Source organism: Ictalurus furcatus, chromosome 10 (genome assembly GCF_023375685.1).
Source record: "Ictalurus furcatus strain D&B chromosome 10, Billie_1.0, whole genome shotgun sequence".
NCBI classification, from domain to species: Eukaryota; Metazoa; Chordata; class Actinopteri; order Siluriformes; family Ictaluridae; genus Ictalurus; species Ictalurus furcatus.
Genome location: NC_071264.1, coordinates 24,134,086 through 24,154,506, shown reverse-complemented (window position 1 = coordinate 24,154,506; position 20,421 = coordinate 24,134,086). Strand labels below are relative to the sequence as shown.

The 20,421-nt window shown below is 39.2% G+C and overlaps 2 protein-coding genes and 1 long non-coding RNA gene across 4 annotated transcripts in view; 1 reads left to right on the top strand and 2 right to left on the bottom strand.

The window, feature by feature from the left end:
* Positions 1 to 692, bottom strand: part of mafgb (v-maf avian musculoaponeurotic fibrosarcoma oncogene homolog Gb) — a 19,885-nt gene extending 19,193 nt beyond the window's left edge. The window contains exon 1 of one of the 2 annotated variants that reach the window (XM_053634325.1): positions 572 to 692. The gene's annotated coding sequence lies outside the window, so the exon portion shown is untranslated. Of the gene's footprint in view, positions 1 to 103; positions 201 to 571 lie in introns of those variants that run through there. The other variant, XM_053634327.1, reaches the window with a different exon arrangement.
* Positions 1 to 13,567, top strand: part of LOC128613502 (uncharacterized) — a 17,145-nt gene extending 3,578 nt beyond the window's left edge. Inside the window, exon 2 of the long non-coding RNA XR_008386888.1 lies at positions 13,377 to 13,567. This is a non-coding gene — a long non-coding RNA (uncharacterized LOC128613502). The remainder of the gene's footprint in view (positions 1 to 13,376) is intronic.
* On the bottom strand, positions 12,837 to 20,421 carry pycr1b (pyrroline-5-carboxylate reductase 1b). Its single transcript, XM_053634322.1, has 8 exons — positions 20,278 to 20,421; positions 17,703 to 17,788; positions 17,352 to 17,422; positions 16,993 to 17,172; positions 15,508 to 15,729; positions 15,206 to 15,298; positions 13,603 to 13,766; positions 12,837 to 13,468 (listed from the first exon to the last, which is right to left on the bottom strand). The coding sequence occupies exons 2-8, from the start codon at positions 17,767 to 17,769 to the stop codon at positions 13,309 to 13,311; spliced, it is 957 nt and encodes a 318-aa protein (XP_053490297.1). The 5' UTR covers positions 17,770 to 17,788; positions 20,278 to 20,421; the 3' UTR covers positions 12,837 to 13,308.

The following is a 20,421-nucleotide window of genomic DNA, read 5'->3' as shown; positions in this document are numbered from 1 at the left end:
GTGGCCTCAAAGCGATCGCGTCACATTCTTCCAGAGACCATGCTAACAAACACATCTGCACACACCTGGACTAATTGTTCCGGGAAAATAAGCGGAGACTTACTCCAGTAACGTCCCCTTTGTGTAGCGGTTAAAGGGCTCCTCTGGGTGGATGTCCAGCCGAGACAAACACGGCGCGGCTCGGTGTGACCCCGTGATGATGATCGTGATGAATCAGCACGGCTTAGAGCGCCTTTAAATAAGCGAAGCCTTTCGCTTGACGCTTTCGTAACACACTAACACGCGCGCGCACACATGCGCGCACACACACACACACACACACACACACACACACACACACACACACACGCGCGCGCGCGCACACACACACACACACGCAGACTAACACACGCTCGCTCGCTCGCGCGCTGAGAGTCGAAACGCCAAAGCGTGCGCACTCAGCAAAACAGATCCGCAAGCCAGCGAGTCTGACACGACGCGACCGCCTGCGAGTGTCAGCTAACTCGGGTCCTTTCACCTCGCTCACAACAAAACCCACAAAAAAACAACAATAACAGCGCGGTTTACTCACCGAATGTGAGCGGGAAGCGTCTCCGCGACTGGCACGGGTTCAAAAGTAGAAGTTTGAGGCGGCGGAGGTGAAGTTTTTTTGCCGACGCTGCTTCAGAAATTGTTGTAACACTCCCACCTTCTCCTTGTTGATCCGCTTTCTCTTGCGCCGAGGAGGCCAGACGTCATATGATGTTTGGTCACGTGGTTTCATTCATGAAGGATCTACGCAACTTGGAGAGGAAGTCTTAAAGGAGCAGGTGCACTTTAAACAGACGCCACCTGTTAACGCTTATGTGAAATGTAGGGTGAATTCAGATTTTTATTTAGTTATTTATTTATTTATTTTTCCACCATGTCTATGCTTTCTTGCTTTCGTGTTATTTATATAATAGAGCAGGAAGAGCAGGTTCTGAGCTCCTAATCAGAAGGTGAGGGGTTCAAGCCCCAGCACCACCACCTACTGCCACTGTTGGGCCCTTGAACAAGGCCCTTAATCCTATTCAATTTAATTTGATTTATATAGCACTTTTAACAATGGACATTGTCACAAGGGAGCCTTATAGAAATGTCAATTCTATACTCTACTACACTATATTATGCTATACTACAAATTCTATACTATAATGAGTTTCCTGGTTACGATTGCACGTTTTGACCATGCTGTGCACAGTTATAGAAGGGAATTATTTATAATCGCACTATTCATTGTCACCCAGATGAGGATGGGAGTCTGGTTCTTCTCAAGGTTTCTTGCTCATTTCGTCTCAGGGAGTTTTTCTTGCCCCGGTCGCCTCTGGCTTGCTCATTAGGGATAAATTTATACATTTTTCAATTTAAAATTTATCCTACGTTTCTGTAAAGCTGCCTTGTGACAATGTCCATTGTTAAAATCGCTATACAAATAAAATTGAATTGAATAATTTAATTTATATAAATTTTACATTTATAACCATATCCCTAATGAGCAAGCCAGCGGCGATGGTGCCAAGGAAAAACTCCCTGAGACGATATGAGGAAGAAACCTTGAGAGGAACCAAACTCAAAAGGGAAGCCATCCTCATCTGGGTGACAACGAATAGTGCAATTATAAATAATTCTCTTCTATAACTGTGTACTACATGGTCAAAAAGTGCAATCGTGTAACTAGGAAATTCATCATAGTTTTCACATGAAGTCTATTTCGTTGAAGTTATAATGAGTTCACTGATGCAGACTTGTAGTTCTAAGCCATCACAGCAAAACTGTTTGTATCAATTGCAGTATTCTCATTGAACTTGAGGCTGTCTGTGTGGAGCCATCCTCAGCAACAGCGAGTGATATCCAAGTGATGAGAAGTCAGAAGTGATGAGAGTGATGAGAAGTCCATGCAGAAATAGGGCATCAGGATGGATCAGGCAGGTCCAGAGAGCAGAAGGGGTCAGGATCACTGGTATCTCAAGACTAGCATATGTAGCTTGATAGACAGAGAGAGAGAGAGAGAGAGAGAGAGAGAGAGAGAGAGAGATTAGGTATGTTAATTGTCACGTAATGGTTCAGGTAATTTACATTGTCTGCTCTGGCAAGACTAGCTATGACAGCATAACTAAAAGGGAGAGCCAGAAGGTAACACAGACATTACCTTCATCCTTAGTTTAAATGTTATTCGTAGCATATTTATTCATGGCATCAACAAATCAAACTTCAACAACAGAATCTCTCCAGTTTCATCATCAACATATTCTAATATTGTATGAACACAGTAGTCGGAATCATATTTACATATCAGGATCACATATCAAGGTCAAACCAAACCATGTTTGGAAAATTGATATTTAAAAACAAAATGATATTATGAACCATATGTACATGATTTAACTGTATGCTTATTTTGTTACAATAGTACATCTCATGTACATATACGCCATAAAAATGTGTAATACATTAGTTATTACGTTATAACAGTATGGGGTTGAAAACTAGAGAAAACATCATTTTTCCTACCCTAAGATTTTTGGGGTCAACTTCCTGTTTGATTCTGACCCTTATATGATGATGCATGAATTTAGTCATGTTATTTCTATAAAGCAGTAAATGCTGATAAGTTACACTGTGACAATTAACCTAATGTCTCAATATACCAGTATTCGCCCAATTTATGATAAATATTGGTTAATTGAACTATTTCAACAAAAGAGAAATAATACATTTTTACATCTTAGTTTACTTGTCATGTAATCAATAAACTAATCAGAGCAGGCTATAGGGGCATAGGGGAAAATTAAAGGGGAATGGAATGGGCTAAATTATTCGATTATGCATATCCACTTCTTCTCTTATATATGGGTATACAGTACATGCACATTCAGTCGCAATATTAGAATAAATGTAAAGGTTAAACATGTTGTTTTAATTGAATAGTTCAGGCAGACTTTGTTGCCATTCTGATGTCAATGTGAAAAGTATACTTTCATTGCAATCAACCCAAAGAAATCAACTCAAATCTAACATTTTCTAAAGGATTAACAGCAGAAAAAAGCAACTAGGTCTGATCACGTTAGTGGTTCCGTTTCGAAAGTCTATCAAAGCATTTGCAGTTATCCTATTACATAGATATTGTCCATCTTGAACCATCAACTGCTCTAATTAGTAGCACAAAAACTACAACAACTCAAGTTTGGGACCAGGCATCTGAAACTGTAACTGACTGCCTAAGACATTAATCACAATAGATGGAAATATAAGTAATGCATTAGAGCTTGTATACGTAGTGTGTGTGTATATATATATATATATATATATATATATATATATATATATATATATATATATATACAGTGAGGGAAAAAAGTATTTGATCCCCTGCTGATTTTGTACGTTTGCCCACTGACAAAGAAATGATCAGTCTATAATTTTAATGGTAGTTGTATTTGAACACTGAGAGACAGAATAACAACAAAAAAATCCAGAAAAACGCATGTCAAAAATTTTATAAATTAATTTGCATTTTAATGAGGGAAAAAAGTATTTGACCCCCTCTCAATCAGAGAGATTTCTGGCTCCCAGGTGTCTTTTATACAGGTAACGAGCTGAGATTAGGAGCACACTGTTAAAGGGAGTATAAAAGACACCTGTCCACAGAAGCAATCAATCAATCAGATTCCAAACTCTCCACCATGGCCAAGACCAAAGAGCTCTCCAAGGATGTCAGGGACAAGACTGTAGACCTACACAAGTCTGGAATGGGCTACAAGACCATTGCCAAGCAGCTTGGTGAGAAGGGGACAACAGTTGGTGCGATTATTCGCAAATGGAAGAAGCACAAAAGAACTGTCAATCTCCCTCGGCCTGGGGCTCCATGCAAGATCTCACCTCGTGGAGTTGCAGTGATCATGAGAACAGTGAGGAATCAGCCCAGAACTACACGGGAGGATCTTGTCAATGATCTCAAGGCAGCTGGGACCATAGTCACCAAGAAAACAATTGGTAACACACTACGCCGTGAAGGACTGAAATCCTGCAGCGCGCGCAAGGTCCGCTGCTCAAGAAAGCACATATACATGTCCGTCTGAAGTTTGCCAGTGAACATCTGAATGATTCAGAGGACAACTGGGTGAAAGTGTTGTGGTCAGATGAGACCAAAATGGAGCTCTTTGGCATCAACTCAACTCGCCGTGTTTGGAGGAGGAGGAATGCTGCCTATGACCCCAAGAACACCATCCCCACCGTCAAACATGGAGGTGGAAACATTATGCTTTGGGGTTTTTTTTCTGCTAAGGGGACAGGACAACTTCACCGCATCAAAGGGACGATGGACGGGGCCATGTACCGTCAAATCTTGGGAGAAAACCTCCTTCCCTCAGACAGGGCATTGAAAATGGGTCGTGGATGGGTATTCCAGCAGGACAATGACCCAAAACACACAGCCAAGGCAACAAAGGAGTGGCTCAAGAAGAAGCACATTAAGGTCCTGGAGTGGCCTAGCCAGTCTCCAGACCTTAATCCCATAGAAAATCTGTGGAGGGAGCTGAAGGTTCAAGTTGCCAAACGTCAGCCTCGAAACCTTAATGATTTGGAGAAGATCTGCAAAGAGGAGTGGGACAAAATCCCTCCTGAGATGTGTGCAAACCTGGTGGCCAACTACAAGAAACGTCTGACCTCTGTGATTGCCAACAAGGGTTTTTAAACCAAGTACTAAGTCATGTTTTGCAGAGGGGTCAAATACTTATTTCCCTCATTAAAATGCAAATCAATTTATAACATTTTTGACGTGCGTTTTTCTGGATTTTTTTGTTGTTATTCTGTCTCTCACTGTTCAAATAAATCTACCATTAAAATTATAGACTGATCATTTCTTTGTCAGTGGGCAAACGTACAAAATCAGCAGGGGATCAAATACTTTTTTCCCTCACTGTATATATATATATACACATACATACAATTTAGTTGACTGCTACTGATGTATATCGTAATGACAGATTTATTCTCCACTTTTATATTCACCAGGCTTAATATTATTTTTCTACACAGCAAAATCCCCAGTGTTGATCTAACACCCAGCATGTTGAATTTACACCCTATAGTGTTTATTATATAAGTCCATTGGACACAAATGAACACTCTGGGTGTTAATTGAACACTAGGGATTTTAATGTGTACCCTTTTTTCTTTGTATTTATTTAAAGTAAAGGGTTACACATCTACTTACTTTTTTACATACTGTATATGTGTATCTTTACTCTTTACCTGGTTGGTAAAACCCAATAAAATATATGTTTTAGAGAGATATAGCCTTTGTTAAGTCTGTTTCAGCTTCTCTGTCACTTTTAACATTGAGTATAACTCTTGCACAGGCTTGTATATTATGTCATTTCCTGCCTTCACAATATATTGAAAGAATAGTCTGTATTCCCAGAAGTAGTGCTTATGACATAATTTATCTTAGTACACAATAGTTGTCTTTGCCACGTTCCCGGTTTTGTCCTTGGATTCTCAGACCAGCAGTTGTTGCAGGCAGAGACCTCTTTAAATGTAACATATATTCCACAGGCCCCCTGTGCAATGCTTTACCTAACTATACAAACATTAGACTCATTATTTCAATGTGTACAATAATATTTTGGCTATTTATTGGAGACATAGTGTGGGTTGCACCAATAAGGATCAAATTAAGCACAGTTAAGAGCTAATCTAGGATTTGTTGATCTGGGCTTTATTTTAAAAAGTGTTGCACCACTTAATTTTCAACACAGATTAACAAATCAGGGATTAGAATTCTAACCTATGATTAAAACATCCATTTACGATTAATTTTCTCCATCGTGATGGACTCGACCAGTGCATGTGGATTGCATCAACATGGAAATATATGAATTCTCCAGTGTAACTAAACTGAAGCAATGTAACTCTTTCACTTCCACTTGAGTGACTACAAAGGGATCGTGAAGTTTAAACTTTTTAAAAATTTTTAAAAATTTCAACTGCCATTATTAACTGCTCATTCGCCTAAATGGTACAAGCTGAGAAAATGAAAAAATTCTAATGAAAAAAAAAAAAAACCCTGAGTTTAAAGTGATGGAGCAACAAGATTATAGTTAATCCAGATTTATTGTGAAATTAAATCCAGGATTAACATGATGGTGTAAATGTAAGCCTGCTTATTTTTAAACAAGGTTTAAAGTTTGGTACAAAAGAATTATTAGATAAACCTTGATTTAATCTAGATTTAAGCTTAATCCTTATTGGTGCAACCCACCCATAGAGTTTACAGATATGAAGTATTTTTAATCCCTGAACTTTCCACAAAGAGCTTTCCAAGAGTTTCAGTTAATGTTCACATCAAACATCAGAACAGAGAAAGATGTGATCTCAGTGACTTTGAAAACCATGACTTTATGGCATGGTTGTTGGTGTCAGAAAGGCTGGTTAGAGTATTTCAGAAACTACTAATCTCCTGCGATTTCATGCACAACAGTCGCTGGAGGTTACACAGAATGGTGCATAATACATAAAATCATCCAGTGACTGGCAGAAGTCTTGTTGATGAGAGAGGTCAGAGGAGAATGCCCAGACTTCTGGGCTGGTTTCAGCTGTCAGGAAGTCTACAGTAACTCAAATAACTACTTTTTACAACCGTGTTGAGCAGAAAAGCATCTAAAAAGGCACATGTCAAAACCTGAGGTTGCAACAGCAGAAGACCACATCGGGTCAAAGCCAAAAAGGGAAATCAGAGGCTACAGTGGGCACAGGTGAAAACTGGAAAAAGACCAGGTGACGTTTTTCCAATTTTCAGTTGTCCAGTTTAGGTGAGCCTGTGCCCACTGTAGCCTCAGATTTCTGTTCTTGACTTACAGGAGTGGAGCCCAATACATTTCACAGACACCCTGACTATGCATCCCGGACCCCATTTTGAGAACCATCGTTCCAGACAATCCCCCTTTTAGGTCTCTTCCAGTTCCCATCAAGAACACTAAATACATCAGGCTTTTCTAGTTCCAGTTTTGGAGAAGTGATGTTCAGAACCATTTGGTAGTTACCTGGCTGTAATGTACATAATGAACTTGTTGAATTGAATTAGGGTTCTTTGTCAAGTAAAGAGAATCAACAATAGAAGAATCGAGTGTATGGTTCAGCTGTGTTTGGAGCTGGGAAAGAAATGGGAAAGGAGAATAAACTGGAAAAGGGAAGAATAATGTGGATTATATGTTTGGTTAGTTTAGAGTGCGTTGGTTTGTTCTATACCGAACTAGAGTGGTGATCTTCAGGACAGAGGCTCACCATACACAAAAGGCTGTTCTTAGCCTCTGTTTAGCAAACACACTTTTTAAGAGTTTGTGGAAGTGCAATGTGTTAGCCTCTATGTGTGGATGTATATCCGTGGCAGGGCTCGCTCAAGAGGTCTTTTGTGAGCGATATAGAATGAATGCTGGATTTACTCAAAGCACTGACATCTTCCAGCCTAATTATATCTGAGCAGAGCTCTGTTTGCTCTCTGTGTGTGAGCTCAATGCTCAGCCCGGCTGGAGCAGCCAGCTCCAGGAAAGGAAGCCAAAGTGATGATTCACTGCGGCTGCAAGCAAGCAGTCTTACCCTGTGTCAGACCTGCCCTTCGTTTCCTTTTTTCCCCACCTAGCCAGCAGCTGCACAGCAACGATAAAATTTTACTTCACAGACCCATTTCTCTTTTTTCTGCCCCCACCTTCCTGGTACCTTCTTTCTGAGTACATTGATGCTGATGTGGTTTTTGCAGAGACACGAAGGGTGGGCAGGGTGATAAGGAGAAAGCATAGGTTCTTGAACAAATACTACTGTTTCTTGTGGTTGACAGAGCAAGATGGCTGTGAAGAATGATTAAAGCCAATGACATGACAGTTACAGGTCCTTTTTCAAAAAAAAAAAAAAAGAAGAAGAAGACAAGGCAGCAAGGAAAGGGGTGCTGAGGCCAACGTGTTTCAAGGAAATAGCATCTTAATAGAAGCTGTTTGAGTGAGGAGTTATCAGTGTTTCAGACTGATGAGGCAGACGGGGTGTAACCTCAGGAATAAAAGAGGGATTAGCGGCACACTTTAGTGCCTACTTGACTTCCCATCATGCACGCAAATAAACAGTGGCCTTCGGAAAGCGCTACACAAGGCCCACATTTCTAATCGCCACGCTGACACTGGAACTAATCCTGCAGCTGCTTGTCATTCAGCATACTTGAGGGATATGAAAACATCTCCCTCAAGAACAGACAGGCACTTCCCATGTTTCTCATTATCACACTTTTCTATAGTGAGGAGGGTTAATCGGTTTTGCACATTTACCAGTAATCTGTGTGTGGAATTGTTTGGAAATGAACTGGATTTATCACAGGTGCAAAAACATAAATGGGCCTAATAGAGTCCCAGGAGGAATGTCTGTGACCTTGTGTGGCTGGTGGAGGAACTACTATAACGTACTACAGAACGGTGATACTGTGCCTATAAGGAATGGCACGCTTCAGTGATGTCAATTTGCACTTCCACTGATGTTCCAGAGTGCCCCCTCTTTCCAAAATTGTGCTGTTGGTTCCTGGCTTCTTCAGTGTGCAATCTGACATGCGGGTCATCCCCAAGGTGTCCTGTTGCAAATGACGCTGACAGTGAAGTTCTAAAACAGGCAGTCTGTCTCTCCAGGCGGTGAATCGTGCCTTCTCTCCATGTCAGCCGGTCAGAAAAAAAATCTATACAAAATTCTGTTCTATAAATAGTCGAGACTTCTGGCTGTCTCGGGTACTACCTGTACCGGCGGAGTTGGCAGCACACCTTCTTCACCATAGAAGAAATTTCATACTCTAGCAACACACACACACACACACACACACACACACAGAGTACAGGCACTCACTGAGATGATACATCAGTACAAAGTAAGGTGCAAAATGTATTTTTCTTAGATATAACTTGAGATATTGAACTTGAACTTCTGTCTTGGTAAATGACTAATATCTATGATGTTAAAGGGGAAATGTATGAAAGTTGATGCAATACGATTCTATTATGCAATCCTGTCTGGTTTTGTCTGACAGTAAAATGCAACATGGAAGGAAAAACAAGGATAAACTCAAGATACTACAGGTAGAAAGAACCATTTTGGTGATTGTTCAGACTTTTTGGTAACTTGCTTATATAACATATGTCTTATCTTAAACCGTATCAGCACAGAAGTGTTTGTTTCACTTTTTGTCCATCACATCTGAAACATTATCTGAAAAGCTTCTTTATGTCATTATATGATATACGTGCAATTTTCCTTTTAAACCTTATAAACCACACTAACTAGAGCAGATACACATGAAATTCCATTGTATTTTTAAACCCATTTGCCTAAAAATCCTCAAAAGTTAAAATATATATATATATTCAGGAAGATAAATTCAGTTTCTAGATGACCTGCGTGAAACAAATGATCACTATTTAGAAGGATTTCACAGAATTTCCTAAAATTGTTGATAATGGTTGGATTTGCATTAGATTTTATGCTGGAAAGTGACAAAAATATACATCATTTCTACCAGGATTGGCATTTACTTGGTTAAATATTAAAGAAATTCTGTTACAACAAACAGTGTTAATGGTAAATTATCTTGAGAGTATTTTCACAGTGAAATAAACTAAAATGTATTAGGCTGCATGTATGCAGGTTTAATTAGAAAATGCTCATTTTGTATAAATAAATGTAAATTCTTGAAAAATTTCCAATACATAAAAATATTTTTAGTGAAAGATCAGTGATCAGCTGGCGAGTATTAACTGTAATATCTAATTTGTTTTTAATTGATCCTATTCACCTGTAATGTCTTGCTTTAACATGAGATATATAAATTCCATTTTGTTAAAAGACATTGGTCTGTGAAATTAAAGGGAGGACATTTGATGCATGTGTCAAATGGAATAAAGTCCCATTATGCAATCCTGTAAGTTGTGCTTTACAGTAAAAGGAAGGAAAAATGAGGCTCGTGGTTCTCTTGCCCAACATTTTTTTCTGATGCACACTGATGACAATTTTTTCCTGCAATACTTGTTTTACAAGCATTCATAACATCATTTTGATTTGGGTCTGCGCTACTAACTTCAGAACCTAAATTATGCAATGATGTGTTAACAGAAGGTATTACTCAGTCTTTCCAGAACCTTACAACAGAGTGCTTCCTCGTTAGAAAGGATTCCAAAGAATTTCAACCCTTTTAGGCATCTCAGGACCCTTAACTATTTAAAGAATAGTTCAGGGTTCTGAGATGAACCAGTTTACTAGTGTAGCTGAATATGTTCAAAAGTTTGCCAACACAAACGAGAAAATGAAGAACCAGAGAATTTCATTTATAACTTATGTAGAGTGGGGCATATCAAGTGGCACCTCCCCCTTTTTAAATAGCCAATAGCATTTAGCTTATGTCACAGCCTACTAACTGTTGGGGGCTGTCAGGTCCTAGAGAGCATTTGATTGGACAGAAAATCTGACCAGAAGCTGAAGTGCAGAATGAGGTCATAAAAATTGCTGATCCATATTGGTATGCATACATAATCTAAATGCGAATTTTGTCATTGTTTTGGAGCACACTAGCTTATAGATAACCTTAAGGCTATCATATTCATATTAAAAGCCACAAAAATATTGATTTCCTTGGGGGGAATGGATGCTCAATAACATGGCCTAGATGTCCCAAAACCAGAAATGAAGTGTCAGTTGGCCCACTTGCAGAAGGATCAACTTCTGGGGTTGGAGGGATTGCCCCAACCCTAGCAGTAAAACGGCTGACATATTGCCAGTCTGTGACACATGTAATGTAATATCATAATTTCTCACTAGAATATCATCAGCGTGTCTACATTCAACACTTGGGCAGCATTCATCTAGATCAGGGGTGTCCAATCTTATCCGCAAAGGGCCGGTGTGGGTGCAGGTTTTCATTCCAACCAAGCAGGAGCTACACCTGATTCCACCTGTTTAATCAATTGATCTTGACTTTCCATAGACTCAGGTGTGGCTTCTGCTTGGTTGGAATGAAAACCTGCACCCACACTGGCGCTTTCCAGATAAGATTGGACACCCCTGATCTAGATATAGCACGTCATTTGGTGAGGAGGTGAAACTGAACATGCTAGAGTTTCTTAAAGCTTTACTCTGACCTGGGATTCTGGCAGGTTCTCCAGTTTCCATACCACATACCTTATATAGGTAAGGTGCATACATGTGCATCTTCCTTTAAGACTCTGATAGAATTTTAAAATAAAGTGAGGGGAAAGCGAGGGCAAACATGCAAGACATGGAAGGCAATGGAAAATCCTTATGGTTTGTTGTAGTCGTGGTAATTGTGTAGTTAAGGTTTTTGCATTAGCGGCAGGAAAGTAGTGAATTCAAATAAGACCTTTAACGCTCATCTACTCAGCTTTATAATTCACTCGTAAGATGCCTTTTTTTTGGGGGGGGGGGGGGATTATCGTCAGAAATGTAAATGCAATAAAAGCCATTTCTCCATATCTCAGGAACCTATTAGAGACCATTCCACTTGCAGGAGCTCAAAGGTGCATTTTAAGAACTGAAAAATAAAAAAAAACTACATAAAAGAGCTTGTTCACATCTGCAGATCAGGCTCTTAGCTGGATCAGGCAAATAATACCCTGTACCAGACATAATGACGAGCACTAACAAAATGTACTCCATGCAAATTCCACTGAATATTTCACTTGTGACACATGAAGAAACTAGCATTACAACTTGTAGCGCTGCCATTTAAACTCACTGTTGCTTAATGTTCATTGTTCACAAGGTGAAGCTTTTATTGTGTCAGATTTCAAAAATGCTCAAGGCAAGAGTGAAGTTCTGTTTGAAATCGAATATCTTATGATCAGCTGAATATCTACAATGTGGTACTCTTTGTTAACAGGCCAAATGTAAACAGATGTAATCTGAACTGAAGAGTTAAGGAACGTGAAAACCATATGGTGTTGAGATTATACATTGTAAAAACAGTAAATTGTCCTCTGAATAGTTTTGGATCTTAAAGTCATTAAGATTTGTGCTTAGCCCTGCAAATAAATGATAGAGCACACAGGTTATTAAAGGGGTCCTGTAAGGTTGACTAATGGACTTCAGGGAAAGGTTTCCAGTTAATTCAATTACCAAACCATTAATTATGCATACTATCCTCTTGCTATAATTACACACAGGGAACAAATAAATGGAAATTCTTCCTTATCTGAAACACGTTTGGTCTGTGATATCCTTTAAGTCTAGCATTTTCTCTTCGGTCAGCAAAAATAAATAAATAAAATATATTTTAAAAATGCTCCAAATAAAAAGGGGTTCTTTATTAGAATCAGCACCTTTCAATTCAAGCCTACAGGAAGCCGAAACAGTTTCATTCATTACAACATACTGAAACTCCTCATGACCAGGTTTCTTCTTATATTTCCAAAAGCAACTTCACAAATTATAAAACAAGTTAAATCATACAATTCACATCAAGTATGTGTCCAACTGTACCGAATGTGCTTCTTTTTTTTTTTTTTTAATACTTTGCCTCATAGCTTTATAAAGGGTTTTAACAAAGACGAGGGAGCAGACAAGATGTTGCACACAAAAAGAAAGACCACACATGACTTTTGCACCTTCACTTCCTTCTACAGATGAAGAAATTCAAAAGATCTTTGCGACTCTAGAGCCCTGAAGGGTAGGCGTAGTGAGTCACTCCAGTGATTCACCATGCAGCACAAATAAAATTATTATATATATATATATATATATATATATATATATATATATATATATATATATATATATATATATATATATATAAATTATTGTGTGTTAAAGTAGAGCACTAAGAAAAGAACAAACATACATACAATGATTTTGGGCCCAAATATTAGATGTGGATACTTCAAAATTCAAATATTACAAATATGTAGATGGCAAAACAAAATTTGATATCACTGTTGATTTTTTTAAAGGACAGAAAGGTACTTAAGAAAAAAAAAAATGATAACGTCATATAGCATCTGCTGCCTGTAACTCCTGATGCTAATCCCAAGGGAGCGAACAAGCTGTCTGCTGCTGCAAGGAGGCACAAGGCGATAGACAGCATGCTGGAAATGCACTTCTGTTAGTTTCAGTCCGAGTCCGTACAAGTGTGTGTGTGTGTTTACAGTTATACCGAACTACTCTGTTCAAAATTCATCAGAATAGTTGGATTAACATCTGTGCCCAAAGGAGTGAATAAAGTAAGAGGGGTGTGTGTGAGTGTGTGTGTAACATTCCTTAAGCTTTCTTAATTCCGGTTTTGTTGAATAAGTTGACTCTGCTCTTGGTTCCCACTCTGTTCGCAGAGACACCAGGCTGCTGCAACACCTTGTCCAGCGTGGTCTTCTTAATAGCAGCAGGAGAGATTTGCTCCTGATCAGCAAGAAACTGCAGTTCCCTGGGGAAAAAAAAGAAAAGAAAAGAAAAGAAAAGACAAATACAGGACGAGCCCACGATTAGACATCACCTCTGAAACGGTCCATATCTCTAAAAACAAGAGAAGACGACAATAGACAAAAAGAGTGGCGGTACTTGGTCCTGATACATGAAGCCTCCACGGCATTGATGAGGAGGCTCCGGAAGCCACCGCTCTCCATGACGTGAAGGGCGTGGATGGTGGCGCCCCCTGGTGAGCACACGTTGTCCTTCAACTGGCCTGGGTGCTGCTCTGAATCCAGGAGCATTTTAGCTGCTCCCTGAAAGTGGAAATAATACAAGACATGTTCATCAGACACCGAAAACAGTTCTTCTACCAACCATACTAGCATACTCTTTATGATATATTATATATAATCATCTAAAGACGCTCTGTTCGAAACATCCTGTTCACTAGAAACTTTGTGTACTTCGTTTAACTTTTACCATTTAAAATGTACCAGTTGAATTACTTAACTACACTACAGACTGGACAACAACCAGACAATGTTTGTCCGATCTTCAACTATCCAGTTCGGGCAAACTTGTCCCACTGTAGCCGCAGATTCCTGTTCTTGCCCGATAGGTTCAACGTGTTGCGAGTTGCTTTTCTGTTCACCGTGGTTGTAAAGAGTGTTTATTTGAGTTATTGTAACGTTCCTGTCCGCTCAAAAAAGTCTGGCCATTCTCCTCTGTCCTCTCTCATTAACAAGGCATTTCTGATCACAGAACTGCTGCTTATTGGACGTTTTTTGCACCATTCTGTGTAAACTGCTGCGTTTGAAAATCCCAAGCGATCATCAGTTTCTGAAATCTTCAAACCAGCCCACCAACTATGCCACGATCAAAGTCACTGAGATCGTATATTTGCATGAATGAGCAGGTGTATAGGTTTTCCTTCCGGGGGGAAAAAAAAGAAAAAAAAAGGTTGCTAAGAGGATATAAAAATAAAGATCTGTGAGTTCTCATAACTAGCACTGAACATCATTAAAAGTGATGATCTAAGCTAATGATCTCAGCTGCAGCCTCCTGTATAGTTTAGAGGAGAGTTATTGCAGCCAGAGTGCAGATTGTGCAAGTCCTTATATAACTCCATTAATACATTTACATTTCAGTCATATGTTTGTCTTTATAGCATTTTACCATGTGAAGTTGTCTAATGTTTGACCTATAGCAGGACTGATTCATAGGATACCTTTATTTAGTCTTTAACCAAGTCATATCATATATGTGGATTAGGTGTAATTATACATACAACATGTAACAACAAGGTAAGTCTCTATTTAAATAATAATAATAATAATAATAATAATAATAATAAGCCACATATAAAAGGCCACAAAATAAATAAAGAGTTTAAAAAACTCCTGCAATGTTACGGAGCCTGATACACTCAAATCAACACCACAAACACCTCAGTGGTTAAGGCTTTGGGCTACTGAACGGAAGGCTGTGAACCCAAATCAAGGTCACGTCATTGCGCAAGACCCTTAACCTTACCTCAACTTTAAGCCTTTTATGTCAGCTAAATGAGTAAAATATGGACCTATATCGAAGGTTTACCAGATAAAACTGAACAAGGTAGCTGTACCTAATAAACTGGCTCATTATATAAATCGCAGGAACTAAAACAATGGAGCCAGTTCACATTATATTATATTATATTATAGATGCTCTTTGCTGTCGGACATGAGAATGTGTGTATAAAAGCACTACATACAAGCAGTGCCTGCGCTCCAAGCCTCACAGCCAGCCTCCTGGGCAGACCCATCTTCACACCACCATCAGCCAGAGCATCGAGAGCCGTGAAAGCCTGGGCACGCACAAACATAAGCATTGAACACCTCGACGATGAACTGCTGACTTGTCACTTCAAGACTGTGCTACATTAAAAACTCCTCATCACAGGTTAACTAGACTAAATAATTCAGCAAATAGTGCACCTTCTGTATATAAAGAATATGCTTGATCAGCGTCCAAACAGCAAGCCTCATCATTTCCATGAACCCAAAAACCACTCACATAAGCTGGCCCACTGCCGCTGAGTCCTGTAACGGCGTCGATCAGATCCTCCTCTACCTCCGTGCAGAATCCCACACTGGCCATGAGTTGCTCCAGAAGCTTCCCGTCCTCCACCTCAGCGTGCGTGCCGGTGGCGTATACCGTGGCCCCCTCACGCACCACCACTGGGGTGTTAGTCATGCAGCGGATCACCTTAGGGTCAGCACGGTACTGGAGCAGTTTCTGAAGAGAGAGAGATGGGTTAGGTTTAATTAGATGCTTATTACTGCTCGCACTATTACAGGGCAATAGAAAGCGAGCCTGAAACGAAACAAAACCTCAGTCTGATGCCTGTAGGAAATCTATGTGAGTACTTAGAAATAATAAATCAATTGTTAAAGATAATAGTGATAAATAGTGCCAATAAATGAAATCAATGCATGTCTGCAGACAGTAGCTTGTGTGAAGAGAATAAATACAAAGTGTATAGTATGTTCATAGTTACAGTCATCGTAAACTTGATAAAAGGTCTTGACCTTTTCAATGCATCACTGTTCATTTAAAAAAATAAAATATGTATTGGCCAAGTTGATTCAAAATCAGTCAAACTGTTTTCTTCCAGAGTTTATTATATATATATATATATATATATATATATATATATATATATATATATATATATATATATATATATATATATTACACATACATACATACATACATATATACATATATATATATACACACATATACACACACACACACAATCAAACAAGCTGAATCCATACAGCCCCGTGTAGAGTTGGGCCCCGAGTTCCCAGTACAGCTTTGAGTTGAACCCAGAGTAAAGCCCTAAGTTGAGCTCCGAGTCAGGCTCCAAGTTAAGCCTTCAGTAGATCTCTGATTTGGGAGCCAAGTGAAGCCCTGAGCCATGTCCCAAGTCAAGCCCTAAGTAGATCTCAGAGTAGTGTCTTGAGTCAAGCCCTGAGCAGAGCTCCGAAACGAGCCCCGAGCAGAGCCCTGAATCAAGCTCAAAGTCCAAGTCATTGATTGCTGCTCTCTCTTTGAAAGTCAAGCTTAAATTTCTGAATTTCAGAAACAGAAATGTAACTTGTGCACACATATTGAAAACTGTTACTTCAGCAATCAGAAAGAGGGGAATTAGAATTGATCATGTGTTATAACTGTAGGCCAGAAAGAACTTCATCAGTTGAGGACACTTAATTTGCATGGTCCTAAAATCTGCATTTCTTTATGAGGGTAAAGGTGTGCTTTTTGTGTTTGTTCTCCAGTGACATTTTTGTCGAACCAGCACATCAAGCAACAACTTATTTAATATAAAGACCATTAAATGGACTTAAAAACATGTTTTGGTGACAAAGCCACAATCATTTTAAAACCCTGCTTTTACAGCAATTCCTTATTAATGCTCCATACATGGGAAAGGAATTTACATGTTTCAAGCAAATAATGTTAGAACAGATTTGCATTACTCTTATCCCAGACCTTCTCAATGGAGCTAATGGTGACCCCGGCAGCACAGGACACGATGAGATGCCTGTCTTCAATATCAGGTCCGATTTCATCCAGGACGAAAGGAATAATATGAGGCTTGACGGCCAAAAAGAGGACGTCGCTCTTATGTGTCGTTTCCTTGTTGCTGGTTGTGAAGTTCACGCCCATTTTCTAAAAAAAAAAAAAAAAAAAAAAAAAAAATAGAATAAAACAAAAATATATATGATATGATACAACTCATATAAAAACAACACAGTCACGGTCTATAAGAGAGCCACTCTATTGTCTCCACACACACACACACACACACACACACACACACACGTCTGCTGAAGCCAGAACACACTGACCCTGAGCCCGGCCACTGTTGGCAGATCTGTATCTGGAGAACTGGCCGTGATCCGGTGTGCTGCAATTACACCTGAGAGAGATAGCCATGAGCAACAACAGGAACAAAAAGAAGAACAGAGAGTGCATGAATGTGTATGAAAGAGCAAAGCAGAGCCGGCATCTAGAATTACAGAAACCACAGAAGAGCTCAACTCAATCAAATCAAATCAAATCAGTGGAATAGAAGCAAGGCCTGCATGTTATTTCCCCTCTTTCCTGACATTTAAGGTCAGGAATAAACCAGCAAATGAAGTTCTCTGGATAATGAATAAAAGTTCAGGTCACAGTCACCATGATCAGTGACATCTTACCCGCTGCAGTGAAGCCCTTCACCAAGGCTTGGGCCAGCTGACCCGCTCCAATGAAGCCTACACTCATCCTGTTTACTCTGGCAGACCTGCAGATTACAAAATACCCACTCAGTTATTCATTCACTTCATAACATTATTAATAGCTTTCGTCTCACTCATACATGGAATGCTCAAAGCACGTTAATGTAGAATTCAGAGAAAAACGGCACAATAAAACATCATTCAGATTAGGGTTTTTGTTAATCACTGAAATATTGCATTTCATGTTACTGATATTGCAGAAGCCAACAACATGGAAATGAGCACTTTAATCAGATTTTTTTTTTTTTCAGCAACATCAAGCCATGTTCAAACAAGTCATCTCACCTAGAAACTGTAGTACTGTATATTTATCTGCAGTTGGATATTATAAAGTCAGTGATTTATAATCGCACTTATAATCAGGTGTCAACCAGAATAGCTCTTAAAAAGAGTAGTCCTAAAAATAATGGGTTCTATTTAGGTCTGGTTTCTCTGAACGTTTCTTCCTCAAGTTCTCTCAGGGTTCATTTCCCCCTTGACCACTGTTGCCTCTGGCTTGCTAATTAGAGACTTCTGTAAAACTGCTTTGTGACAATGTCTATAACTGCTGCCCAAATAAAACTGGATAAAACTGAATGCTCATGGCTGTAGAGTGTTTGCACAGTCTGAGTCATTACAGGTGGCCATGTTATGAGAAGTGACTCATTTGGTAGTTAATAGAATATTGGATCAGTATCAACCTGTACTCAAGGCTCCATATCAGTATGAGAAAAATTATATTATAATATATAAATTATTATAACATTATATATTATTATAATATATACATATCATGCGTCGTTTCATGGTGGTGTGTAGCAATATAATTCAACAAGACTATATCTGTCCATATTGTGCAGTCCCTATTCTTATAATTAAAAACATTACGTTTCAACTAGATCAAGTGCATGTTAGAATATTCAGACCAAATTCAGCCCAACAGAGTAACGACGAAGCTTCTTTGAATTTCTTTTTCCTTTAAAAAAAAATAGTTTGGGATTTTTTTAACTTGAAAACTTGTGCACTTAAGCATAATTTTAATAGATTGTGAGGCATATTACTGTCACACAGTGGCTCCAGCCATCCACATGATGTAAACGAAAACATGATTCATCAGACCAGGCCATCTTCCTCCACTGCCCACAGTACGAGCTTTCAGCGATGGACAGGGGCAGCAAGGGCATTCTTACGCAGCAAGCGGTGATGCACTGTGTTCTGATGCCTTTCTATCATAGCCCGCATTAACTTTTTCAGCAATTTATGCTACAGTAGCTCTTCTGTGTGATCGGACCAGACAGACTAGCCTTTACTCCCCACACACATCATTCAGCCTTGGGCTCCCATTTGCCAGTCTCTTCCCTGGACAACTTTTAGTAGGTACGAACCACTGCATATCTGGGAACACCCCACAAGACCTGCCGATTTGGAGATGCTCTGACCCAGTCGTCTAGCCATCACAATTCAGCCCTTGTCAAAGTCGTTCAGATCCATACGCTAGGGATGGGTAAGACCTTACGATCTTAGATCTTTGCGATATACAGGTAGAAATTCTCCCCACAATAAGAATTAGTCTTCCCGCGATAATAACGATAAAGACTAGTTGATGACGTATTTGTGTGCGACCCATTCGCAGCTCACGTGCAGAGCGAAAACAAGTCCGGTGGAAGGCGGACATGAAGCTGATGAGTTTATCGCTAAACAAGGTGCTACCTCTACAATCTGGAACTGGTTTGCTTACAGAAAATCAGTTTCACTTTTAGATCAATGTTCTTGTTTCTGAGGCTCTCTCAAGATCACAATCACTTGTAGCCAAAAACAGTGGTGAATGGTACTAGATTTATATCGTCACTGATTTCGTTATCGCAATAAATACCAGAGAATATTGTGATATAGTTTTAAGTCCATATCGCCCACCCCTATCGTATGCTTGCCCATTTTACCTGCTTACAACACATCAACTTCAAGAACTGTCTGTTCACTTGCTGCCTAATATATCCCACCCCTTTGACAGGTGCCACTGTAACGAGATAATCTGTTATTCACTACTTCACCGGTCAGTAGTATAATGTTATGACTGATCAGTGTGTGTACCCTTATCTATATATTTTATACATACATACATACATACATACACATTATATATATTATAGGATGGTACAAAATTGACACATTTTCTCCATTTGCTCGAATATAACTGCAGGATTCATTCATTCATTATCAACAGGACGCTTTAACAGTTTATGATTAAAGAAAATTATAGGGATTGTTATATGAGAAAAAACACATACATCCTGAAACACTCAACATAACTAAACAATAAGGATATTAAGAAATGTATGATCCAAGGTTTCAGCATGATAACATACGTTGGTGTCACAGCTGTAACCATAAACATGATCTTATCTCTGTTAATAAATAGTTGTTTTTACTTTGTAGCATCATTAGCCTCATTAGCATTCTGACTAGTAACCGTTTCCTCGTAAGTAATAACTGTATATCAGCGTTAATGCCTTACCTTTACACCTCTCAGCTTTTAACAGCAAACTCTTTTCTTATGAAAGCTCAAATTTTAAGTTCGCTGCATGAAATCACCGCTTTATTTTGTCAACGTGGCTTCCTCCTGTACACAGTGCGCCAAAGAGCTAGAGAGAGAGAAACA

What these genes read in the sequence shown, in the direction of transcription:
- pycr1b (XM_053634322.1), bottom strand. Translation starts at nt 17,769, where the DNA reads ATGAGTGTAGGCTTCATTGGAGCGGGTCAGCTGGCCCAAGCCTTGGTG. An exon ending in GCGGCAGTGGGCCAGCTTAT is followed by an intron (nt 15,299 to 15,507) that starts GTGAGTGGTTTT and finishes GTGCGTGCCCAG; the next exon opens with GCTTTCACGGCTCTCGATGC. An exon ending in GCTTCATGTATCAGGACCAA is followed by an intron (nt 13,469 to 13,602) that starts GTACCGCCACTC and finishes TTTTTTCCCCAG; the next exon opens with GGAACTGCAGTTTCTTGCTG.